General features: G+C 41.2%; 1 protein-coding gene across 2 annotated transcripts in view; it reads right to left on the reverse strand.

Moving 5' to 3' along the window:
* The window catches only part of LOC134003292 (KAT8 regulatory NSL complex subunit 1-like), a 30,055-nt gene extending 3,223 nt beyond the window's left edge, over positions 1–26,832 (reverse strand). The window contains exons 1-14 of one of the 2 annotated variants that reach the window (XM_062442437.1): positions 26,229–26,832; positions 21,673–23,137; positions 8,944–9,085; positions 8,664–8,747; positions 7,108–7,217; positions 6,310–6,445; positions 4,827–4,992; positions 4,074–4,229; positions 3,265–3,486; positions 2,987–3,141; positions 1,865–1,989; positions 1,611–1,668; positions 684–796; positions 312–564 (exon numbers count right to left, since the gene is read on the reverse strand). In XM_062442437.1, coding sequence (XP_062298421.1) covers positions 312–564; positions 684–796; positions 1,611–1,668; positions 1,865–1,989; positions 2,987–3,141; positions 3,265–3,486; positions 4,074–4,229; positions 4,827–4,992; positions 6,310–6,445; positions 7,108–7,217; positions 8,664–8,747; positions 8,944–9,085; positions 21,673–23,072 — 3,120 coding nt within the window. In that variant the 5' untranslated portion in view covers positions 23,073–23,137; positions 26,229–26,832. The remainder of the gene's footprint in view (positions 1–311; positions 565–683; positions 797–1,610; positions 1,669–1,864; positions 1,990–2,986; positions 3,142–3,264; positions 3,487–4,073; positions 4,230–4,826; positions 4,993–6,309; positions 6,446–7,107; positions 7,218–8,663; positions 8,748–8,943; positions 9,086–21,672; positions 23,138–26,228) is intronic. The other variant, XM_062442438.1, reaches the window with a different exon arrangement.
* Positions 26,833–27,180: the final 348 nt, after the last annotated feature.

The raw sequence follows: 27,180 nt of genomic DNA on the forward strand, positions 1-27,180 counted from the left end.
ATCAACTGCGAAGCACTTTGAACTACATTAACCTGTATGAAAGGTGCTATATATATATATAAAGTTGGATTGACTGACAGAACTAAATTAGATTAGATTAGATTCAATTAGAGATGAATTATTTGCATCACGCTTTATGTGTTGATGCTGATTAGGTAGAAATGTTAATGCACTCTTTCTTTGATTTCAATTAACCACAAATTAACACATTTTGCTTGCAGCCCATGACAGAACAAACACTTAATTCTAAATGGGAGCTGATATTCCTTCTTTTATGACGTTGACTAAAAGACCTCCGTCACACTACGCACCCTTTCTTCGAACGTGAAGTCCGGCGTAGAGCACCGCGTGTCCTCGCTGGACAGCAGCCGATGGGAGTCCCTCGAGCAGGGCGTGTGGGGGTTAGAGGCGGTGTCGGGGCTGGCCGGACTCATTGGTGAGGGCACGTAGCTGTAGTCGTGGAGCATGGGGCAGTGGCCCGGGTCTGGGGATGCAGGCTGAGGGGTGGGAGGGTTGGTCCCGCACAGCAGTGGTGTGGTCCGCCCGTCGACAGATTTGTACGACCTGAAGGACGAGACAATTCACAGTGAGACAGACGGACTTCAGTATAAAGTATTACGTCTACAGTCTACATTCAAGTACTGGCATGACTCTGTGTATTTAGTAGAAGTCTCTGTATTGACCTGCTGCCTCTCCTCTTAGCGGGAGCCAAGGCCATCCAAGTCCAGCGGGTCCGCTCCTGGTCCTCATGAGGCTGATGGAGCTGTGTGAACGCTGCGTCTGACAGATCCTCCACCTGCAGACAAACAGAATGCCATCAGGAGCTGCGAGTGAGCCGACTTCAGTTTCTAACTGAGTCACTTCTGACAAATGATTGAATCATTTTGTCAGAAAAAAGAAAAATGCCTCTTATCATTTCTGTGAGTCCAAATTGATTTATTCAGATGTTTCATTTTGTCTGTTCAATCGTCCAAAATCTGTCTAGCCATCATAAGTGACACATAAAAGCTTCAAATTCTCACATTTGAGAAGCTGCAACCAGCAAATGTTTCTGCATTTTACTGGACATAAAGACTAAAACAATTAATCAATTATCAAAGTAGTTGCATTTATTTAATTGATTTAAAAAAAATTGTAGCTTCTTCAATTTGATTTGTTTACTCCATGATAATAAACCGAATAAGTTTTAGACAAAACAACCAAAATAAATCTGTGAACTTGGGTCTTTGTTTTTTTCTATTTACCATGTTCTAACAATCTTACACCAAATGACTGATAAGGAAAATGAAATAGCAGATCAATCAATTTATTAAAGTATCATTAAGTTGCAGCTCTGCTTCAGTTGTAAAGGTCACTGAACTGGATTAAGTAAAAAGGAGATAAACTTGCAACAAACATCTGACCACCAGGTGTCACTGTTTACTCACTGCCATTCAGTATTTATGAGTTAAAGTATCAGGAAGTGATATTCAGTGCATTAAATCAGTGAACATTAATCCATTAACCCCATAAAAACACTCAGTAGAATAATAAAGTACACGTGAGCAGACAGGTGGAACTTGGTGATAAATTAAAACAAAAATCACATAATGAAAAAACAGACTAATTACCTCCCGCTCGTTCTCGTCTTCAGTTATGGGCTGTGAGAAGATGTCCACTGCTCGCCAACTATTCAGACAAAAATAATAATACATTTTTAAAAAGGTGAGTGCAGGAAACCAGCAGAAACATGCGCCACAAGGACTTTACAAATGAAAACAAAAACCAAGCAGGCAGTTGCTGAAAGATTTTTTATGAAACTCGTGTCGACCAATAAGCCGCAGGACAAACATCCTGCTGCTCAGGCCTTGGTGGACTCCGTTACCTGGGTGTGAGGATCTCTTTGTACTGTAACTTCTCCACTCTGGTGGTGGCAGCCACAGACATGGGGATTACTATGTTGTTGATGTCAAAAGAGCTTTCACCTCGCCTTCTCTTGATGGGCTGCTGCTGGGGCGGAGGGGGGAGACAAAGGAACGTGTAAACATACTCAAAATGTCTGTAACAATATTTAAGGGGATGTAAATAATATAAACAGCTGTGAAGTAATCCAGCAAACACCAGAGAAAGTTAAACCATCACTTAGGTTGAATAAACTCTTCTGATCGTCTCAATGATATTAAAACAATGAAAGCTTCACAGTATTTACTGCAGGTGGGGCTGAGCATATTTCATGTCATATATGTGTCAACTGTAGATTACAGTTTCCTCTTTTCACGTCTGATAACAAAATAAGCGGTGAGTGACTGTTTCTGTTTCCTGCTGCTTTTTCTGCTTCACTAACCGCCACGAAAATGAGCAAAGGTTTCATTTTGAGTTGAGTTTCTCTTTCTTTCTTTTCTTCATTTTATCGCAGTGTTGCATGTCAACAGTCATCTTTATGTTGTGTGTGATATTACACTGAATTTGCATTTGATGTGTCACTCATTCAACAAGGCTGCGCTTAAGTCTTAAATTTAAAATTGAATCTGATTTGCCAGTTTAGCCCAATATTATTATTACGATTACAATATTATCAAGCCTCATTTTTTATCTCTGAGAGAGATGTTTTAGTGCCTTCAACATGATCATCATCTCATGTGAAAACCATCAGATTTTCACACAGTTAAAAGGAATAAAAAAAGTGTGCCTCTGCTGCAGGTGAACACACCAGAGAGCAGCAGCAGAAGATGAAGCAGCGCTAGAAGTCTGATCTGGTTTAGGAAGACGCGGTTTAGCAGGTGTCTGTAACACTTGTGAAGAAGAGGGTGAAGAAGCAGGGCGTGCGTTGTGGTGCTCTGCGAAGTTTGCGGTCAAGAAATGTTAAAGACAAAACTGTAACTGTGAAGTCTGACGCGTCGACCGGAAACCACGAGGCTCAAACTGCGGGGGCTCCTCGACTGATGAAGAGTCGTAACTGTCTAAGTGGCTACAGAGGAACACACTACACAGTCCGGTGTTTCCTTACAGGTGTGTTGGGGACGCTCTGGCTGCTGGGGCCCAGCGGTGTGGAGTTCTCTGAGGACGTGGACAGCTGGCGCGTGAGGGGGCTGTGAAGGGACGAGTGCATGTTGGCCAGTGTTGGGCAGAGGCTGCTTGAGTCCAGGAACAGTTTCGGGGAGGCTGGAGGACACGAGATGAGAGAGATTTAAATGACTTCTTTGAGCCCAACAGGACAAACTCGATTTAAATTTTTCACACTGGATAGACTGTATACCCCTCGGGATTCATTCACATCAGACTTACAGTCAGCCCTGTCCAGCGAGGGCTCTCTTAATCTCTTGCGGCTGTAGTTCTTGTCGTAGGGCCCTAGTGGAGTGGAGAGGCCCTGCAGCCGCTCGGTCTTGCACACAGCCTGGCCCTCCAGCCTGGCTGTGTTCAGCACAGCACTGCTGCTGCTGCTGCCGCCGCCCACGCTGCTGTCCACTGTCCTCGGCTTCTCAGCACGGTTCTTAAAGTGGCCCAATCCTGCAACACCAGGAACACCAGGAACCAGCCATGTTAACATTGGAGGTCGGGTGGTTAATGTTTGAAAAGATAAAACACACCCCAGGTTTATGACATTCACAGTGATTATGTAATAAATGCATGTTTAATCACGATAATGACTAACAATGAAAGCTGTTGTAGACCCATAAGAACAGGTCGGTACTACAGAGGTTGGGTGACCAAAGCAACAGCCAATCACATAACGGCCTCTGCCCTGTGGCATAAATTAATAGGATGAAGAAATAAGGATAATAAAAGAATAAAAATGTCATTGTGAAATAAAAAAACAGCTGGAGTGAAATAAACTCAAACCTGCAATAAACTTTGATATTGTGAAAAGCAGCAGGATGAAGTAACATTTCACAATAAAAGAGTCAAGGTTTAAAAGAGCACTGGATTATTTTACAATGTCAGTTATATTACATAATATGACTGTTTATTCATGTGATTATATACAGTAAGCGGCATTAAGCTCCTATAAGCTTTAATGTAGGCCTTTCTGGGGTTTTTTTTTTTTAAAGGATAAGTGACTCAGAAGTCTTTGGACTCGCAGCATCTGTACTTACTGACTGCCATGAGTGAGTTGGTGAACTTGTGCTTCTCTTTGGACGAGGACAGCTTGTGTTTGAGGGAGAGCTTCTTCAGTGGTTTGCTCCTCTCCAGTGACTTGGTCTGCCACTGGCTCTTCATCACCTGTTGCAGACGTAGGCCAATACAAACGTCTGCAGGGAAAATAAAACAAGTTTAAGTATTAAAAACATCAAATTAGCTGATTTTACTGGCAACCAAACGTGAAGTCAATGTAAACTGGATACTTCAGATTTGCCATCTGTAGTTCAACATTAGAAATTTACAACGACATGAACAATTTATAATAAGCCAAAGGCAGTCTACTATATGAGCACATGCCAAATCCATTGTTGTCCTGCGGTTGTAAATACCGCTTTGTCTCAAATATCTATCGCTCTGATGCATTTTGTGTTTTGCATTCGGAACAAAACAAGACAAATTCCTCAGGAATTAAAAAAAACACTTTGATTCGTGGAAATCCTGTGTTTGTGAAACTCTGGGAAAAGGCAAAAAGGAAACATCATCGTTAATGAGTCCCCAGCACTGAGAATGCAACACTTATTCAGGGGAATACAATACCCTTTACAGACATAAGAGATTCTCTAAATCACTGAAAATGTTCTCTCAGTACTTCCTGGTGAGAAATATTTCTGCGACCACTCCTTGTTTGTCTTCCCTTAGTTGTATAGAAGGAAATGACTGCGTAAACTCATGCTCTCTCTCCTCTGAGCGAGAAGCACGGCACTGACCGTCAGGGAAGGAGAGGATGGGGTGGACGCCAAGATCCAGTCTTGACAGGCGCTCCAGGGTGGGCAGCTCAAACTGAGGGTCCTCTCTGGGGGTGGGCCAGCCACCGCACATCACACAGCTGGGGTTAACTCTGCAGTTACACTGGATACAGCTGCTTCTCTGGGCCTGTGGGCGGATAGGAGAGTGGTAAAGCTAAGCTGTAAATATTCATAGTTCAACTTCATTAACACAACCAACTAATTAGGAATTTATTAGTTAAGAATAGAGCTCGACCGATACATCGGTCTGACTATATCAGAGTTTTTAAGATGTATTGGTATCAGTGTATATGTCCAATATGTGCTGATGTCTTTAAAATATCTTTAAAGTTATATAGACAGCATTTTATGTATCCTTTTTCATGATTCAAGTTCAGTGTTTCAGTGCACTGATGTCATTTTGTACAATATGGTTAAATGTTAAATTGTAAAGAATCACAGCCTCGATTGCATATCTATGTCACAACTGTTTGATAACCACATTTGAGGGATGTTTGTGTATATAAGCTAATTGGCCGATATATCAATATTGTAATTCTTTTGCTCTCTATTATCAGCATCTCCCCCATACCTCCAGTATCAGTGAGGCTCTAATTAAGAACCATTTACTTCAAGGCATTTTTTACCATGTAATACAGCTCAGTAGCTATGAGACTACCTCCATATTTCAGGAATAAGCCTCAAATTATTTCCACCAGGGAATGAAATTCAGACTAATTTAAAACCAGAAACAGCAATTAAAGATTATACATCAGTCCAGCTTCAATCCTGAAACCTAAAATTCACTGTATAATTAAAGGCTGAAAAGTAATGATTCCTGCTGGCATTTACTAAAAACTGAAGGAAAAGTGGGATTGTATATTTACTGTTCTGTTCATGTAATGAGTAGCACAGAAATCTGCATGTTAGGACATTTTAATCATTTTAAAGGCCTTACATTTAGACATTTTAAACCTCAGTGCGCTGTAGATATGCTGACACACACAATCAATCAGCCAGTGTTTCCATTCTGCTTAACTAAAACTTGTGAGTCGTCACAAGGGTGATTACTCGTCTTCGTTGTTTCCACTCTGAAGGAAGATGGCCTAGTTTTTCACCAGCAAGTCAGGCATTTCTTGTTTACTCAGCTATTTGGTTACAAACCAGGAAACTAATCAGTAAGTGCAGGCTAAAACACCCTGAGGGCTGATTTCCCAGAGAGGGATTAAGCCTAGTTCAAGACCAGACTTGTTTCTCAGTGGATATGTTCACTGAATGTTTAGACTAGGACTATTCTTAATCTCTGTCTGAGATCTTTGAAAAATAAGTCCAAGAATGAAATCAGTCCCTTTAAAAAGGTGAATGTACTGAATGTGTGAATTTTTAATATTGAGACATTTGATGCATGCTCTGACGAGACCTTTAAGCATGCGTGAACCCACACGGACGGCCGATGAAAACTCACCTTGCCGTTGAGGTTGGGCACAGTGTTGGGCTGAATGAGCCGCCGCCGACGACAGCTGACTAGTGGTCGTGTGCGTGCAGCCACACATGTGCTGTCACACGGCTGCTGGTGCTTGGCGTCGGCGCCCTCTGCCATCCTGTGGTGAGGACAAACAACAGAGCAGATTTTTAAATAAAATACAAACACTTTGTAAGATATTAGTGGAAGTCACGTAGAAGTCTACTTTGTCTTTCTGAAAAGTGTCAACATGAGTTATAATCATGAGATGAAAGAGTCCCTCATTATTATTCTTTATACATCTTACACTATGTCAGCATGTTAGATCATATTTAGATATGCAAAATTTAAATCCTGATGACTTCATTTCAGTTTAAGATGCTGTAGCCCTTTTTAATTTAATATCTCGTTAAAAGGACAAAATAATAACATTTCTGTGACATATAATTAAAAAATCTTTTATATAGGACTGAAACTAATGATTAGTTTCATTATAGTTCCAATGCTGATTATTTTCTTATTTAATAAGTTGATTGTTGGTTATGTAAAATAATCAGAAAATAATGAAAAATAACATAATAGAATTGCATCAAATCAAATGTAATGCCTTAACTCCTACAATTACAGACATTTTGAGACCTTGAATATCAAAAACTAAAAATTTAAAACATTAAGACTTTTTAAGGATCCACGGTGGGACCCCGGCTGTAGCAGCAGTAAAATCAATTTTAATCAAGAATTTCAGAAAAGCAGCTTCCCCCTCTGGGAGCCTGAGATAGAGGTAATCATCGTCAGCTGTACCTGCTGAGGACGCCGTTGACTGGCTGTCCGTTTTGACCTTTCCAGGGGCCGGGCTCCGCGTTGGCGACGTGGGTGGAGCCTGTGTGCTCCAGCCGTTCTGAACCGACATCCTGCATCGACAGATAAGACTAAAGCCAGTGAGACTACACCTCGTGTTAACTGGCATGAGAACACAGACTGACCGAGGGCACTTAGCGGACCCCGGGATATTTAAAGAAACTACATAATAGACAAACTGAATCATCCCAGTCCTGTGGCCTTGAATTATTCAAGACTGGGTTCGTGAGAGCGAGGCCGGGGCTGTCCCCGAACTTTAAAACGCTATTCTGCACTGTCATCAAGAGGCATGGCATGGAGCTCCTTCTTCATAAGCTTTTTACACACAAATGAACACATTTAATAGTTTCCAATCAAACATAATTTATTCTAGCTCTTGCCATCACAATTTAGAAGATGTCTCACATTAATTATATCTCACTAATTCCATGCTTGCAAATTCATTATTTCTTTTATAATGTTTATACAGAAATCTGTTGGAGAAAACTGTTTTTTCTGGTTTTAAACCAACAGCAAAGCAGTAAAATCATTAACTAAAGTTGATGGAAAGTGAAAACTGACTGCATGACTAATCAAAAATACCAAAGTCTAAATGTAAGCAACCGAGATAAGAAGCCACACCTGCAGATGTGCTAGTCTGACTTTAATATAAACTTTAATATAAACAATTTAGACGTATCCAGAGACAGACTCGTTCCTGTTGTAAATTATTTGGCAATTATTTGAATGTGGAAGCTGAAGCAGCATATTACACTGAAGCTCTTTTGTCTGATTAATTTTCAGACCTGAGGGGCAGATAAAAAAATAAAAAAAAGCATTTAACTTCCACCAGATGCTTTGATTTACGAGAACAAGCAACATGAAGGTTTCACTGATTAACAGGCAGCTGTGAATGAACCCAGACAGTCGACCTGACAAGTCTAACAGCTCATATTCAACTCTCAGACAACTGGAGTGCTCAGTGAAGTCTGGTTTAATCAAATATTTACTGTGAACTTCACAGGTTTACAAAAAGAAGGCTGATTCCTCTCATTTCATTCGTTACAAGTATTATTAATATTTTCTTTCTCTGTTAATGTAGGTAAATGGGCTGAAATGCTACTCAAACAGCAGCTTACATATGTTCTTTTATCTGCTTGTTGCTGAGCATTTGTTATAATATAATATGATCACATACATTACAGCTGCAGGAAGGTTTAAGAAGATCATTTAAACTTCTCTTCTCTTTAACACTTATTTAAACAAGTGAAACATGAGCACAATGTCCTTTTTTTGTTGGATCAACATTCACAAAACACTCCACAATATCCTGGTGAGACTTCCTGACTCAGATGTAGCACACAATACTGAAGCATATGACAGCTAAGAATAACCTCGAACTGTTGACTGCTCACAGACCACTGACTTCATAAAAATCATTCGGTTTGCATTTAAAGCCCCGAGAGACAACGACAGCACAGGTGGAAAACACGCCCTCTGTCCACCTTTACTCTGCTTACCTGAGTGTTTACAGGCTCGGCCTTCACCTCTGTCCCACCTGCAGGCACTGCACTGGGGGCGACGCCTCCTAACTCTACTGAGCCCTGCAGAGTCAAGACCTGAGTGTCATAATCTCACCCTGAAGACATGTACTGTGATATATGAGAGAAAATCTACATCACAGCACTCTATCTACTCTTATAACCACTGGTAGAAGGACTGAGTGTGGGAGCTGAATGACATTTGAACATTTAACACACAAACACACACACACACAAACACACACAGACAAATACTGACCTTGCTGGCACGGATCTGTCTGTAGATGTCGGTCTGCTGTCGGATGCGGTACTCCAAGTCCGAGATGTGGGCCTGGAGCCAGTTCCAGTGGCTGATGATGGCAGCTCTCTCCACTGTGTAGCGGCTCTCCGCCCGCTTCCATCTGAGGGAGGGGGAAAAAAGAAGGGGAAAAAAAGAGGGTGTGAATGCTTATTCAAGTTTAACAGATGACATACTTGGTGAAACGATGCATGAATCAGTCCTAACCATCCATACACAACAAATATGTGTTCTACATGTTTATATCTACATGTTTTCCTTAATGGAGTTAAACAGCTGTAATACAGTGTACAGACCGGTGTGGTGAATGTCCTAGTAGGCATTGAAATTCATCACAAAATACTGATAAAAAACCACTATAATTGATCATTTAAAACCCACTTTCTAATGAGCATCCAAGCATTTCCCCTGTCAGACTGCAGAGGTCAGTGAATCAGCATTAAACAAAAAGCTCCCAGCAACGACAACTGCAGGCAGCCTGTAAAAGCCTTCAAATAAAATAAAAAAACACTACATGATCAGACGTGTATCTGAAGTGCAGCAGAGACGTAAAAATTAGGAGGTTACGGCTTCACAGATTTATTCAACGGGCAAAGAAATGAATGCCAACAGAGAGCAGAGTACTCCATTTTACCAGTATGACACACAGAATGGGCATTTCAAAGGCAGACATGAGAGGAAAATGTCTGCTCCTGTACTGTGTGGCAGCGACCACAGAGGGCGCCATTTTATCAAAATATGGAGGTTTTTCTTTTTTTTTTTGGTTCTGTGACCACGGCTGAACAATGAAAATAATGAGTCAGATGGCAGACAAAGATAGACCTTGCACTCCTCTGTGCTTTCTCCTCCTCCCCACACCCGTGTCTCTGTTTTCAATTTTCAGCGCTCCACCGTGGACGAGGAAGTGGAGGAAAAAAAGCTACTGCTGAGAGAGAGAGAGGGAGAGAGAGAGGAGGAGACGTCAGGGAGGGTGGGAAAGGGGGAGGAGGAGGGGCGTAAAAAAAAAAGAAAAAAGAAAAAAAGAAGGACAACAAGGACCGGGAAGCTCTGGCAGCCTGGAGAGGAACAGACGGGCTTTAAAAGCAATCTACAGGCCACTGGGTGCTGGAGGAGGAGGTGGGGTGGATGGGGGTGGGGCTGGGTCAGAGAACAGTGCAGCAGACACTGGGATAACCAATAATCCAACCAGGAATCCTGTCTTAATGTGAAGCCGAGCGGAAGGACAGTTATTGTGGGGGTTTTTGTCGCAGACATCAGCGACCAATCAGTGCAATGAGAGGCGTCTTGATTTCTTCCTTTTTTTCTCACATGCAACATTTAGCTCGTCTCATAATCGACTCAGCTCACTCACTCTCTAACTCCCTCTCTCACTGCAATACGGCATCAAGGACAGTGCTGCAAAACACAGCTGCAGCAGCATTTCCTGCTAAAATAACATTTCCTTATTGCTGTTCTAAAGACTCTGGCTCCTTTCTGCACAAACAGTGAACCGGTGAGTGTTCACAAACAACTGCAACGCTGCTGCTTCCGAACACGCCCGTGGGGCTGGTGCATCAGATCAATGCATTACTGGCGAGTGCATTTGCATCTGCGTGTCCCTGCAGAGACTCGCAGAAAACAACAACAACAACAACACCGGTGGTGGCGCAAAGTGTGGCGCACAAAGTCTAGCGCGCCGATTATTACAGTGTGAGCTGGAGCAGTGGGTGGACTATCGATCTGGAGAAGGAGGGAGGGAGAGAGAGAGAGAGGAAGAAAGAGAGAGGGGCCAGGTGTAATGTGAACTGGAGAGTCATGATCCCTTGGATAGACGGGGCTGTACATTCAGATTATTACACTGCAAAGACACTTTAAACTTCGGAAGCTGGATTGAACAAAGGATTATGTGTGCAAAGTTAATTTAAATGCAAAAATCAGCACCAGGATCCATTTAAAAAGCTGGTGAGCTTTAATAGAGACAGTGAAAGTCTTGCAGGAAGAGCTGAAATCTGAAGTTAGTATAAATATAAACACACACACAGGCCATTACGAGTCCAGTGACCTTAATCATCACAGTGAAGGAGGAGGAGTCAGTGTGAAGCATTGAGAAATTCCTCCTCCTGACAGTAGGAGCTCCACCCCCCTCCCCTAACCAGGACATATTTTCCTCCTCATTCTCTCACCACCCCTCCACACCCCCCCCCACCATACCCCCGACTCCCACACACAAAAGCACCGGCGGCAATCACTACAGCCACCGTTTTTCTGGCTGTCAGCACATTCTCCATTGTGGTGCTTCTCTGGATGCAGCACATATGTTGTATGGTGTGGTGTACTGGGAACCCCCGCCTATACCATACTGACCCTTTCCAAAAACTAACATTAACACTTTGGTGGGGGGAAACCCCCAAAAAACGTGGTCCTGACAGCCCGGCCACATGTCTTCACCTGATCTCTCCTTCCTCTGGAAATTTACCAAGAAAAGGGAAGAGACAAGTGGTTGCTCCTTCACAATAAGATGCACAAAATTCACATTTATATCATAATTTATGTGTCAAAAAGTTCATCATCTTTTGGTTAAACCTGCACTTTTACAGATTTGTCTTTCTCCACAACTGTGCTGGCTATTACACAAGAAATATCTTCCATCATCACTCATCTTCCTGCCTTCCTTTCCTCCATAGTGTGTTTGTTAATACTGGAGAGAGAGAGAGGTGGAAGGGCGGTGGTGGACTTCCTTTCCATATGGAGACACTACTGCCTGGTGGAAGGAGATTAGCATTTCTAGCTGTGGAGGTGTGTTTTGTTTTTTTCCACACACACACACACACACACACGCTTGTATTCTGCAGCGCACTTTACCAAAAAAATGGCAGAGCTGATTTTAATTTCTCTCCGTTTGTTCAGGCAAATAAACTGATATATTGTTATTGTTTCATCTCTCAGCGCAACAAAAACGGAGGGTAAACGTAGGCTGAAATAACCTCACACACACACCAGATGGTTTTTAACACTGAGCTTTGGAAACTGGAAAAAGGTCACTTTAAAAAAAGAAGGAAAAAAAAGAAAAACACTTGGCAGGTAATTGGATGAATCATCTGTCTATAAACAGGCTAACTTCAATCAATTAGATTAAGAAAACATATGACATAGTAAGAGAGAGCCAAAGAGTAAACAACAACAACAAGCTGCAGTTTCAGATGAACTCTGAAAGCTAGCAAGCAAAATCATTAGAGCTCACTATGAAGTTATATTAAAAAACCTCCAGGCCTGATAGAAGTGGTGCTAAAGCAGCATCTACATTAACCCTTACATACTGTTCTGGGGTCAAATTAGATTTTTATTTTTTTTACATTTGAGAGCTGTAAAAACACAACATACACATTTCTTCTAGATGGACCTTTACTAATGTGTTTGTATATACACAAATAGAAATTCAAACACTTTTGTGCAGCTGCATTCATCATATTGCATAAAATGTTCTCATGGACCATAAAATAATGATTACAAATGTCTTTCCCCGCCCCATAAATAAATATAATACACTCTGTGCTCTCTGACAGCTTTATTAAGGATTAATCAAACATTTATTAATGACTGATGGAGAATGTATGAATGTGAATTGGTGTAAAGACTAAATATGAGTCAGAATATGTTAGTTTCTCGCTGTCTTCATATCTAAGTCTACAGACTGCTTTTATATTTTTATGGTTTTCTTTGTTTTAATCTGTTTTTTAAATATTTTTTCTCGCTTCTATCTCATCGATTTTATGTTTTTATTAGCTTTGTTTAAACTGTGAATTTAAACAAATTTATTTCTTTTGCTATACTACATAAATTCTTTAGTATTATTATTTAAACTGCGTCTGTAGCTGCTGTTAGTTCTTGACAGGCTGAGTGGTCTGAACCACTATTAGGCCACAACAGGGTATCTGCACATATAATGACTAACATACATATAATAATTATGCAAAAGCAGGAATTTACTGTAGTAGTAGGTTGAAATTAAGCTTATTTTGAAGTCATTTATATAGGACTGCAACTATATATAGTTTCATTATAGTTCCATCTTATTTTTAAGTTTAATTAATAAGTTGATTGGTTGGTTATGTAAAATAATGAGAAATAAAATAAACTGAACACATATAATCACACTCATTAACTCTCCTCCAGCTCAGATCAAATTTAAAGCCTTTTCTCCTACAATTGAAGACATTTTAAGACTTTAAGGATCCGTGGTGACTCTGCACAAGCGCACAACTTGTGAAGCCTGACAGGATGGACTCTGGCGTGATCTCACAAAGTTAAAGGTTAAACACATGTTGAGCAGAGTGCGAGAGACAAGTATTCAGAAATAAGAGCTCGACATGCTCGTTATACTGTATCCCACACTCCAATATAGACAGTTTAGTAAAAGATGGACATGACGTGCTCTTTTATCAGTTTGCTACTCTTATAAATCAGTTTTTTAATACAATAAACCTCTTCCACAAAATATAAATGAAACAAAGCAAACCTTTCAGCATAAATTCCACTAAACAGCCGTGCAATGTGTATGTCCATCACACACTTATTGCTGCTGCTGCCTCTGTGAATTTACCTGCGCTTGGCCACTTTCTAACACAACATACAGTTTGAGTTTTTAGCCTCCATTATGCTCATTTCCAGCTCTACATTTTTATTCTGGGAGTCTATTTATCTTATACTGGCCCCTTTATGTAGCCCCTCTTTAAAAAGCCCCCCTCCCCTCCTCCTCCTGAGGATCATGTTTAATATGAACGTGGTTTGGATACTGAACTCAAGCATAGTCCAAATATAAATAAGGTCAAAAAATATGTACCAGAAAAAACAAAAGACATAAGAGGTATAATGATGAGGAAGGGTGGGTAGGATGAAGTATGAGGTAATTGTCTAAATTGTATCTGATTAACACTGGGTGGATATGTGGGCTGTGAATAACTGCACTGGAGTAGCTGGTTGTAACTTGAATATATATGATGAATATTACGTTAATTTAGTTATATTACACATCCTTTTCCAACATGTAATATGTATGATGTTTATCCAAATCTTTGAGAGTTTGCAGGATGTTTACTGCTCACTTTATTTGTTTTTCTTGTTTTGTTTTTTACTTACTTGCCACATGCTCAAAATAAACATCCAACATTATATATATGAGACTAAAAATAAGGAAAGAACATAATAAGTCCCCCTTTAATGTTACGCAGATGTGCCATCATTGATTGAAAACAGGATATGAAAGTCCATGTATTGGTCAGACTGAGGAGGAAGAGGAGGAAGGGGTTAAGATAAGTTAAGGGTTTACCAAAACCTCCTCTTGAGGACTACCAAAAAGAACAGGATTATAATAGGCCATTAAAGCACAGCAGTGAGCTATCGGCCTGTCAAATGTGTCTAATCTAAACTACATTGGCATTTTAATTCAGGCTGTAATGGTGCACTGTGTAGCTAAGGACATTATGAGTGGGGGAAAACAACCTAGTCTATTAGGATTAATGACAAATACTCAAAAGTGGTTAGCCTGTCAGTACATAAGGTAGTTATGTTGTATTGTTATGTGCATTAAATGACCACTAATTCTATAATTTCCACTTTACATTGTGATAATTGAGCTCAAAATCTGCCAGAGGAACATTTGTAATGAGTAGAGGTAAAAAGCCTGCAGACATTTTGCTTTTCCATGTGAAACAAAAAAACTCCACTTTGCAATTATGCTCCACTAACCGTTCAGTCATCATTCATGCTCGGTAACAAGAACAAGGGAAATCAAAGCAGCAGCTGTCATTTCTAATTTCTTTGTTCTCTGGAGTCAAGGATTTTCAAAAGCATGTTAAAAAGAGCAGAAAATTATCCAAATACTGAAAAGGTTATTGGGGTTTTTTTGGAGAGGAAAGGGGGGTAATGGAGGTGGGACTGAAATGACAATCTCTCAGATTAGGACTGGTAGGAATTTCACAGGGCAGCTGGTTAAACTAGTCTCTTTTTTGTTTCTTTCTTTAACAGGAAGAAACTGCTCAGGAGTCGAGGATTGAACAAGGCAAGGCCGACAGGGTGTGGGGCAGGAAAAACTAGAGGGAGAGAGAGAGAGAGAGAGAGCAAACTCAGCCAGATAGAGCTGCAGCAGTCATTACATAAAAGAGGGGGGTTATGTAACGCCTGTGGGTTCGTGTTGAGGAACTTGGGCCTGAGCTAAACACATCCAGATGTGTCAAACAGGACAGAAACCTATACAGCCGCTCGCATATGTATGTACGTACATAAACACACACACACACACACTCACAAAGGAATGGAAAGAGAAGGAAGGAAAAATAGAGAAAAAAAAAACATGGGTAAGCTACTCAGACTGCAGAGTAATGCTGAGCCATAAGCATGAAAGGCACGCTGTACTCTCAGCCAACCCAGTTACCCTAATTCAAGAGCAGCAGGAAGACAGGCATTTTAACAGCCTTACTGCATAGAGACCATACGAGCAACACGTAGCCTGGGATCCTACTCGAGCCCTTCGAACCCCCGGCACATTTTTAGAGCTTAGTCAGATAACAATTCCAGACATTTTCATTGGTTCAAGTCTATGAGAGGCATTATGTAAGATCTGAGATTTCCTGATGGGCATTTATTGTTGCCTCAGAAACAAGAAAAAAAAAAAAAAAAGAAAAAGAAAAAAAACTGTGCCCACTCTCTTCTCAACTACTGTAACATGCCTAAATTACAGCCTCTCCATTAATATGTATTTCTAATGCTAGTATAAAAAAAGAAAAGGAGACTGGCATATTTACATTCATTTTAAAAAAAGGCTAGCAGCACCCACACCCTGCTAGAGGCCATTATGGACGTCACACACACACAGAGTCAGACAGACGCACTGGCTCGAGCATAAAAGGCCTCAGCGAGTGTAAGCACGGCAACAGATGTTGGCCGGCCCCCAATCCTCTAAGATACGGGAAACCATGTATACATTATAGACAGACAGGGGATGACGGGAGAGGAGGGGGTGGATTAGTTGTAAGCAATACGGCGCATCCAAAACAAGCGATGCAAAATAGGTTTGTTTGCTTGTTTGTTTTTCCACACGGCTGTCAACTCAGCTGACGTTAAATTATTGAGGTGGCACTCGCCTTAAAGAAGAAGACGGCGTTACATTTTCTATGGTGTTTACCGGCACGGTGCTGTAAGCCATTAATTGGTGACTGAGGCTAAAATGTTCAGTTGTGAAAATGTGGCATTATGGTTACACACGCAAACAAACACACAAACACACAGAGAGAGAGACTACTTCCTGGAAAACTACCATGTTCATCACAGTGAGGTAAGGTTTCTCCTGTGTCGGGCTCGGAGAGAGAGAGAGAGAGAGAGAGAGAGAGAGAGAGAGAGAGAGAGAGAGAGCTGAGAACCAGTTTTTTTTTTTAAAACTTGTTGCCGGTTGGATGATGATGATGATGATGAATGATTATAAAATTGTGCATCAGGCAGCTGCTCGTGATGGCGTTACAGACGGACAGGTTTAAAATTTCCCAATGGCAGCTTTTCACTCCCGTCGAAACAAGAGGAGTTATTAAGGGGCTTAAATGTGCCACCGCTTGGCAAACACTCACAAAACCTATGAATGAGGTGCGCTATTGTGACAGTGTGGAAAGAGAAGCATTATGAAGCAGGCAGCGTCTCAATATTTGCTTCAGGAGGACATTATATAGGTCTACATGTATAGATTATAGTTATATAGTATAGTAATTAATCTGATCCCCACAACCCCCAATCAATTAGATTCATTATCAAATTACTGTGGTGTGTTACATTTACCCCTATAAACAGAAATGCTTAGTGCATCTGGTTTGGTTGGGTTGGGTTGTTTATCACGTGCAGTGGTGGTAGGGGAAAATTTAGTCTGAAAGTAAAACCTACGATTGTTATCTTTAAAACTTCAATGTCAAAAGTGTGATGTTTGCACAAACTCGTCATAGACTTTCACTTTCACCTGTGATATTTCATATTGATACCATTATAAAAACAAAACACAACTTATCCACTTAAGAAAAACTATCAATACATGAACGGAGACCTTCAGCTACACACTGAGGAGTTAGCAGCTGACAATAACAGTGAAGAGATACTCGAGCTGCTTCACATTTTAAAAAAAAGAACTCACACAATATTTGGCTGCTGGGAAGCTTTTCGCATTAGTGTGTCAACAAGAAGCATCATGTTTGCTGTAAGAGAAGACAACCTTATCATGCATGGGGCAAGATGGGTGCCGAAAGCTTCACTTCTCAAAGCTCATTTCTACAGACTAGCTTTTATGTGAAGTTTGTTTATTGTTATTGTCTTTTATCACATTCTATTTTATTGATATACTTTTATAACATATTTTCATCATCTCCTTACTGTATTTGATTGTCCTATTCCTTCATCTTGTCAATGTCGGTCTTGCTACTGCTCTCTATGTTGTGTGTCTTGTTTTGTACTGTACTGCTTTTTACTTTGTCTGTCAAAGCACTTTGTAAACATTGTTTTTAAAAAGGGGATATATAAATTAAGTTATTATTATCATCATTATTTTAGTTTTTTAAAGGCTCCACACCTGCCTTTACATGAGGGCTGGGAGCAATGAAACGATTACCAATTATCGAGATATAATTTTCCTCGATAGAAATATAACAAAATTAAACAGAGGGAAAGGGTGAAGCCATCGCTAACTGCTAAGCTAAGTAATTAGCAGATCTACACTGGTTCGATTAGACACCGGCTACTGGGAGCTGGCTAAGTATAGCAGGTAATGACTGGGTTTCCATGGTGACGAGCCACACTTCTAATTCACCGGGAATAAAACTACATTTATTACATATATGCTTATCAACTAAAATGAGGCCGTTAGCTATACATAAGACACAGTGAGTGAGTGAGAGGGAGGGGGGGGGGGGGACAGAGAGAGAGGCCGTGGCTAACTGCAAAGCTAAAGTAATTAGCAGATCTGAATAGTGTGAGAACAACCGTGGGATTGGTGAGAAAGTGGCTAAACGAAAAGAAGAGAGAGCTGTAAGTGCTTGAGCATAACAGGTGTAAGTTTAAATGTACAGCAGGTAATTAGCTGCAGTAATGAATACAGCAAAATTAACTGGGGCGAGAGCTGCAAAGAAAAAAAACCCAAAACACGACCTGTAACAGAAAAAAAACAAAACACACCGGCAACAGGAAATGAGACAACACGCCGCTTCCCACACTACATGTCAGGTGATTTCTGTAGGCTGTGTGGCCGGGGTTGTTTTCATTTGTATAAATTAGTCTGAGCTGTCTTACATGTGTGCTGTATTACACTGCACTTAGTTTTTATACTAAGATATTCATTTTGTTGAGAAAAAAGGGCTGAAGAATGATTTTAATCAATGTTACTCATGCATATTTTGATGTAAAACAAAGATCACCTTAATTGTTAGTAATGTTTTACCTCAAAATTGTGACATGTTTTGTTGTTTTTCATGTTCTGACCTCAAACATTCAGCCTTTAAACTTATAATGATCAGGCATTTATTGTGGTAACTATCAATTCTGACTAATATAACCATTTTCATGTCACCCAGCCCTACCCTGTAAACCACCATTACTTGCGCTTTCTTGTCTGCTTTGGTGCGTTTTGTTGAGTATCTTCATCTCATCCTGTTTCAAAGGAAAACTTAAACCATCAAAGAGAAAGTTACAGACAGAGAGAGGTGGGTGTATGCCTGCTTTTATGACTTGTTTGTAATTTTTTTTTTTTTTTTACACTTGGACAACGCCTATGCATTAGAGAGGAACAAACATCAAACAACTCTGCCAAAAATTTCACTCTTTAAAAGGACAATTTACTCCACCTGTTGGCAAACAAACAAATCAGCATGGTGTGACAAGCACAGGCCAAACGTAACACAAGAGGAAATACAGCACATAGAGTGTCTTAAACAAACTACTTCTATTGCTGCTTCTGCTGAGTGGAGATATACGGCTGAGGTATCTGGATCCAGCACCAGACCTGATAAGTAAAACCAATCAAGCGCTCGGACCGACAGTCCTCCACGCTCGACTATGGAAATGAGACGAGGGAGACGGACTGCATACTAGCTGAGGCTGGAAGTGCTACGTTCATGGCATTAGTTGCATTTAATTTAAACATAACAAAGCCTACATGTATCCTACCTGTTAATAAATTAGAAATACATAAGTAGATTGAAGCAGGTAAGGGAAAAAAAATACTACTGATAATGTTTTCAAAATGGCATCAAAAGCATCAATGACTGTAATAAGCCAAGGCAGGAGTCATATTACCATTGTACCATTGAGGCAGCTCCCGTAACCCTGCTGTTAAATCTGAATAATACCTCAAACATCTTTCAGGAGGGCCTTTTCAAAAAGAAATGTAATGCCACATGGATTGTATAGAGGCTACGAGAAATATGATTGGTCTCAGTCACAGCTAACAACCAGAGTCAGATTATTTTAACAGAATATAAACAGAAAGGAGAACATTGCTCTGGGTATGTAGAGAAAAAAACACACAATACTGCTTCATAATGTATGACTGTGCTGAGGTAGGGCTACAACAAAGGGTTAAATCCTACGTCTATAAATCAATCCCCCCACGCATCCACCCCACCATAACACCTTGATGGCCTTTAATTAATGCAGGCTTTAACTTCTTTGTCCTTAGTAGGGTATTTATATTTATGAGATTTTAATTATTCGATACATGCTCACAAAATATGCACATGATAAATACTCTTGGTCCTGTTTAAAACTCAAATTAGGAAGAAATGACTGTTTAAAATGTTGCTGCTTTGCCCATTTTTTCATCACAAGCATTATGTAGCCGACCCCTCTGACAAACATTCACTCTTACACAGAGAAATAAACCGATTTATAGCTCTCACTGTATTTGAAAGACCCGTTTGTTAATGGTGGGAAAACACCTACTATTCCCAAGGGGTCTCGATTTTCAAAGCCCCTCCAGATAAGTACATCTTTGACTACCAGAAAACAACAGAACCATGCTGTTCTTATTATAATTGGGGGGACGCTCATATCATCACTTATCCTTTACTTATAATTAATAGCTCAACTGATCCTCATCCTAATCAGAATTACTCAATATTTAAAGAGCTTGTGTCCAGTTGAGGGGCACACAAATATAATTAAGACATCCTTAGACACAAAATTACAGGGACAAACAATATATATATATATAAGCTTGACTGATGTGGATGTTAATGATCAGTCTGACTAATTTTGTACATCCATAACAGCCAACTCAAGGCTTTAAAGCCGGTGTAGGGCTTTTATACAAATACAGTCAAATTCTAATTTATGATTCAATAAAACACAAAAATATCTGAATCATGGAGGATAGTAGTCTAATAAATCTGCACAGCTACTAACTTTCTATAAATGGACCTTAACCCTTAAACAGGCAGGAGTGGAAATTTACTTGAAAATTATTGTTTTTAAGTACTGTGATGTTACTAGTTATCCCATTTGCATCTCAGTAAACATTTCGACCATTCATTTAAAAAAATATTTGGTATATTATGGATGTTGCCCCTATTAAAAAGGTATAAAAAATGTATATATGCATGTATCTCCTGGTGCACGTTGCCTGTTTAACACCCAATGCCCTCATCTCATACCTCCTCTGATCTTTAAAAGGGGATAAGAGAAGTATGAACAAGTCACTACACAAGCAACTCTGCCTTTGCTATTGTGTCATGCATGCAGCACGCACACACACACACAGAGAGCTTCCTGTTAGTATTGAAAAATATTTAGGTCAAAGGTCTAAAGTCAACACAGAAAAAGGGATCATAAAAAAAAAATCAGTGTTCTCAGCCACTTTGTTAATAATCTACCCAATCCTACACAGGTCAGTTAGTCCATTAACGCCACTGACCCACCTGCTGGTTGTTGTTTTTTTCCCCTCTCTCCTCGACACTAATGACACAGAAACGAGGACTGTGATGTGAACTTCCCATGGAATACATTTGCAAAGCTCCTGCTGAGGGGAAACCTGACATCACAACAGGTATGCATGTAGAAACCTAAAACTCACACCTTCTGCAAAAACAAAAAAAAACAACCCGACAGCACTGCCTCCCCCTAAAACTCAGTGTTTCTTCTTGGTTTCAGTTAAAAATCAAAATATTTACCGGCTCTGTGGGCGCTCACTTGTTCGCTCTGCAGATAAACAGAACGTTCAGTTTCAGCCTCGGCCCCTCTCAGGAGGAAGCACTGTGTGACGAGAGGGAGCTTTTTTTGTTGTTTATTAAACTAAGAGTCCATTTGAGCCTTTTGTGTTCTCCACAGGACGATAGATACCACCCACACGACTATAACATGCTCGCTGGGCAAATGATATCTTTACCCTACCCCTTGGAGTTTGAACCAACCACTACTGGGGCAGATCAGGCAGTTATAATTGTCATGAGCACCTGCTAGGCCTGGAAACACAGGGACTTTTTAACAGGACAGTTGAGCTAAAAGCACCGTGGTTATGAGAGTAATATGAGTTAATATAGTTAATCAACTCTTACTGAATCCTGTAGTGGATTTTTACAACTTTTCCTCCACATAAATGCTGAATTCTATGCTGGAGTGAATTTTCCATGCACTCATGTATATAGCTTTGAGCGAGCTTTACATCTCAGCAAACGAGCGACGCTTTAAACTTACATTTTGACATGCCGCTGTTCAATGTCCACTCTGGTCAGCTCCTCCTCCTCCAGGTCAGAGTCCCCTCCAGAGCTACTTTCTGTTACATCTGAGTCAAAGGCGCTTTCCGCTGAGTGAAGGTTGGCCGTCCCACTCAGATACAGCCTCTCCAGTTCCAAGGGCATGGCGCCACTTTTCAGGAAGCGGCCGAGACCGTCTCTGCTGTTTGACGAAGAGTGGCGTCCGGTCCTCCATGTAGCCGTGGGGGTCGCCGGCTCTTTACGGTTACCAGCCAGGAGCCGGCTGAGAGCCGAGTCCAAGAAGCCACCTAGCTGCTGCTGGATGTGCCGCTCCACCTGCTTCGCCTGTACCACCTGAAGACGTTTGCGCAGGCGCCGCAGCCGGCTTTCGATCTCGGCTTGGCGGCTGGTGTTGAGGAGGGTGCGCTCCCTCACGTGGGCCTCGAGGCTGTCCGAGGAAGAACTACAAGGAAGGGGAGGCTGCGGTGAAGGTGTGTAAGAGGGGGAGCCCTGCTGACTGCTACCTGGTCTCTCTCTGTCCAAACCCTGCGGCTGACCGGTGGGCGTGTGTGAATCAGCCTCCTCCAAATTTACTTGTATAGAGGGGTTAGGGTTGTTGTCATGGGCAAAGGGGGGAAGTGCAGCGGACTGAAGCACTGGTGGTTCAAGGTTTTTTCCATCTGTATTTTGAGAAACCCCAGAGGAATGCTTCTGTTTAAGGGTTCCTTTCACCGGGATATGCCCTGATAAGGTAGCTGTCAAGGTCTCTGAGTCCAAGGGCAGGTTCTGGGACTGGGAGTCTGTGGTGGCAGAAGGTTTGTCACCATTCACTGCCATCACACAGCCAGAGCCAGACATAGTGGCCAGCTTTTTGGCCAGGCCATTGACAGGTGCCATGGGCTGGCCACCTCCGTTTGTGCTGCCACTCATGAGGCTTTTGAGCTGGCCGCCAGACAGTTCTATCTGCCTCTTCCTCAAAAGGAAGTCTCCGCCGCCGTTGAGCAGGGAGCTGGGCAGTATTCTGTGGCCTTTTAACACAGACTGTTTAATGAGGACTCCTTGCAGCTTGATTGACTCCTTAGTTGAAGGGACAGGTGTCACATCAGAGCATAGGTAAGAAGCCACCAGTGGCTGGAGCTTGCCCAGGGCCGAGGCCTGGGCCACGGAGTCGGCTTGGGGCTGCTGTTGCTGCTGCTCCTGGTCGCTGCAAAAGTCAAGGGGGCACTCTTCGGGGGCGGCTTTGCACTTAGCTGGGCCACTGCTATGGATGAGGATGTTGCTGGCGTTACCGTTGTTCTCTGCACTGGCCGGTGAGAGACTCGAGGATGGGGCAGCCAGTTTGAAGCGGATGTGGTGAGCTTCGGCTGGGGCGTCGGTGAGAGCGGGCGCCATCGCAGCCATGCAGTGCAGAGGGACGGGCACCGCGGCCTGCTCCACACCACCCGCTTACTGCCCCAGAGGACAGCCTGGGAATAACAGAAAGGAGGGGGGCCGGAAGAGAGGGGAGACAAAAAATAAAGTTTAACAGAGTAATCTAATTAACCCAAACACTTGAGTCTACATAAAACATTATTGCATCAAATTTTGATCCCAGTTGGCATCGGACGGTGTCGGGTGGAGATATTTTCCTATCAACAATTCAGAGATAAGATTCCCAACCTTGCACAATGATGGACACCCCTACATAGTGTAAATAAACATATAGAGACACTCCCTTAAATATGTTAAAATCTTGATTTAATACTGAATCCAGCAGCTCTTCCTAAATCTAATTTGTATTAATGCACTCACAATTATTGAGAACACAACTGAATTAGAAATGATAGCTAACATGAGAGCCCAAATATATGTTATTTATATAAAATACAACAGCTTGATCTCACAATGAAAGTGCTTTGTGACCAAGAGGATTCAAAAACCTAAATTAACACAAAAATATGAAGTATTTATCTACAAATGTGTCTCCATAATATTACATATCATTCCTTCAAGTAGAAAATCTATGAGAAGCAACATGAAGTCACGCTGTACCATTATATACAACAACAACAACATGCAACTAAAATACTTGTACTACAGGTTCTGTGGGCCTTTTAGAGTGAGTAATGGAAAATTACTAAACACCAAACACATAAGAAAGGAGCATTTGTTAAAAACATTTGACACCAAATATAAACCGTGTAAATGCATTAATACCACTGCTTAAAACTGAGTCTCACAGACTAACTCACACATAAAAGTAAATGTCTACGACTCATGCAGCTAAAAACAAAAGCCTAATCAAATGAACTGGTGACACTTTTGTTGACCTGGGCTGACAAACAAAACCCAGAAAGAGTAATTTGATTCCTTTGTAATCACAATAATGGATCAGGGTTACAGGGCTACAAACATCCTCTTCCTATAAATACAAAAATACTTATGATGTGCTCTAACCTTGTTGGTGTGGGATGCTATTACGATAAAGATGGAATAACAGCAGACATCTGAGCTAAATCCCAGGCCAATAAATAATTCCCCCCTACTTTACACCCATGCATGTGTGAACAAGCCTTCATTGTAATTGTACTTACAAGGCTCCTCTACAAAAGAATAAGCTCAGGAATTCCAAAAGAAAAAGGAAGAAGCAGAAAATGCAATGCAAATTGTCCAAACCCCACTGCCCTACATGTGGCCTGGCAAGTCAGTGTGCAGCAGGGCTCCACACAGGGAGTGTAAGTAGGTGGATTTAGGCCCCAGCATTAGTCCAAAGCACATGATGTCATCCTTTCTAGGTCCCTGTGTCAATTTCAGCTCAACCTATTACACCTTCCTAATTTACCAATCATTATTAGCAGCTAATATGGTTAAAAAGAGATAAGTTATGCATACTATCTCATGTAGTATGTTATATAACTATATGAGGCACGCAAACGCCATGATTAAAAAAAGGTGAAGCACCAGTTAACATATCAGCAATAGCAATAGAGGCTCGCCTATAAAAGTTGTAAAAAAAATCATTAAAAAAAGCTCGACTTCAAACAAAACGCCAGATGAAAGAGAAGCTGCATCTTCCCGTGTATCCGTCTGCAGGGTCAGGATGAATGGGGGGCTCAGTATTTCACCGCAGTTTCTAGTCAGCGCGCACTACGCCATGTTGGTATTTCCGAAGCAAGATTATGCAATGCAATTCATCTACCTTAAAAAAAGAAAAAGAAAAAAAAAAAGCCGCCTATTCCGCTTCCAAACACACCGAGAGCCCGTTCATGCTTACGAGATAAAAAGAGGAAATATGAAACAGCTATCGTCAGTGAATAGATAACCGTGGTTTAACATGCTTTTTTACAACTACAGACTACAGTATACTCCATAAAGATTGTGTCTGGCTGGAGATGCGACAAAAAACCCGTCCACATCCACTGTTAGCCAACCATAACGTAATCACCACAAATGTCAAATATATATATATATATAAAAATGTAAAAAGGACGAGTGGAGCTTATGATCAAGACTGCGTAACAACGTTATTTCACAACCTTGAGTCCTCACAACAGCTTCCGCGGAAAAAAACCCATGAACCGACCAAGACACTTGTGTTTGTGTCAGTGAACCGTGTCAAGGAAGAATAGAGAAATCCACCACCGATCACCACATCAACCGAGCAAAAAGCGAAAAGATGAATTATGTGGCTTTATAACCCCCTTTATGCTGTGCCTTTCCTGGCTAATGTTAGCTCGGTTAAAGCTGCTGATGCAAGAAACACAAACCTGCTCGCAAGCTGGCGTGCAAACTGCAGTGTTAACACTACCTCTCATCATAATATGGGTGATTTCTTTTAAATATATATAAATATATATATATATATGGAGCAAAGGAGTTGCTTTCATTTTTAGCAACCCCTTCCTTCCTTCCCTCCCTGCTTCTCCTTTCCAACTTGGTGATTTGTGTTTTTCAGCTTCACACAAAACCCTCATTTATAAAAAGACAAGTAAACATGTTAAGTGACTTGCTGCTATAGTTTCAAGTCAATAACGCCCCAATGTTAAAAAAAATGCAACTAAACATTTTTTTTTAAAGCCACACATGTTAAAACACACATACTGCAACATAGCACGCCTTAATCTTAATACCCCCTCTCTCCCTCCCTTTTACAATAACACCCACAACTTATTTTAAAACATTACTATTGCGCACACACACACAGAAAGTAGAGCGAGAGAGAGAGAGAGAGAGAGAGAGAGAGAGAGAGAGAGAGAGAGAGACATGGTTATGCATTGCAAATTCAAGGAAATACATACAGGAAGCCTGTTGTTGTAAATGTATGGTGACCGTCATTTGCTCCCCCTCTCCTCCTCTCCACCACACTAATAATAATAATAATAATAATAATAAAGCTAAAAGCCAGGGAGGGTTGTGTAATCAAACCAGTGACGTTAGCGTTAATGCAGATATGTCACACACAAATATATATATACATATATAAGCAGCGTGTGAAGTTGTGCGTGTGGTAGGGAGTAGACCCTCTGCCAGTCAGTGTCTGAGCTAGCTCTGCTAACAAAGAAAAAAGGAGGAACCTACCACGTGACGAGGTTGCACTATCCGAGGGAATTTCGGCAACAATCCCCCCTTTGCAGCTTTTTTTTTTTGGGGGGGGGGGGTTGGAAAAAAAATGAAGGGTTGCTGCTAATCACACACAACGCCAAAAAAAAACAACGTCTTGACTCGATTGCTAAGCCATTAAACAGGTCCCCATAAAAAAAAGAAAAAGAAAAAAAATTAAAAATTAAGTGCAACCAGAAAGGAGAGAAGAAGGCCCAGCTCTCGTATCAGCCGCTCCAACCAGCTACACCTCGCTTTTGCTTTGCTGCTTGCTTTGCTGCTACTAGCTTCGCCCTCGCTGCTTACGAGCCGGAATATATAAAGGACGAGGGGGCCGTGAAAAAAACAGTCCTTTTCTAACTCCGAAACACCTCACATGTGGAGGGGTTTCAACGCCACCCCCGCACAAAAAATCCAGACTCTCGGCGAGCAGAAATGTAATCCCGATGGTTAGTTTTTGTCGTGAGCCCTTTTCTCTCGTTTTAGGGAGAGACGCTTTAGAAAATGGCGGCTAGCTCCTCTCCCTCGGATTTGAGTCTGACAAACATAGAAGTGCTGTGTGTGTGCGTGTGCATGTGTTTGCGTGTGTGTGTGCGTGTTGCTTGCTGGTAGGCGGGAGACATTTCTCATACTCACCACTAGAGTAAAGGGCAGATAAGAAACGACATGAAAAAAGCTGAAAAAGAAGATACCACAGGAGGGCATTGTCTTCAAAAAAAAAAGATAGCTGAAATATATATATATACAAATAAATGTTAAAAAAGGTGCTACTTGGAAGTAAAGTGAAGATATTTCCTCTGCTATTTATGACTCTTCTCCACCAACCATACATGCAATAAATATGGCATTACTGCACATGTTTGGTGTCCAAATAAAGCACATGTACACATACAAATAAAGCATTAACTGACATATTGCCCTCTACATTTAA

This window comes from Scomber scombrus, chromosome 21 (genome assembly GCF_963691925.1).
Source record: "Scomber scombrus chromosome 21, fScoSco1.1, whole genome shotgun sequence".
Classification (NCBI taxonomy): Eukaryota; Metazoa; Chordata; class Actinopteri; order Scombriformes; family Scombridae; genus Scomber; species Scomber scombrus.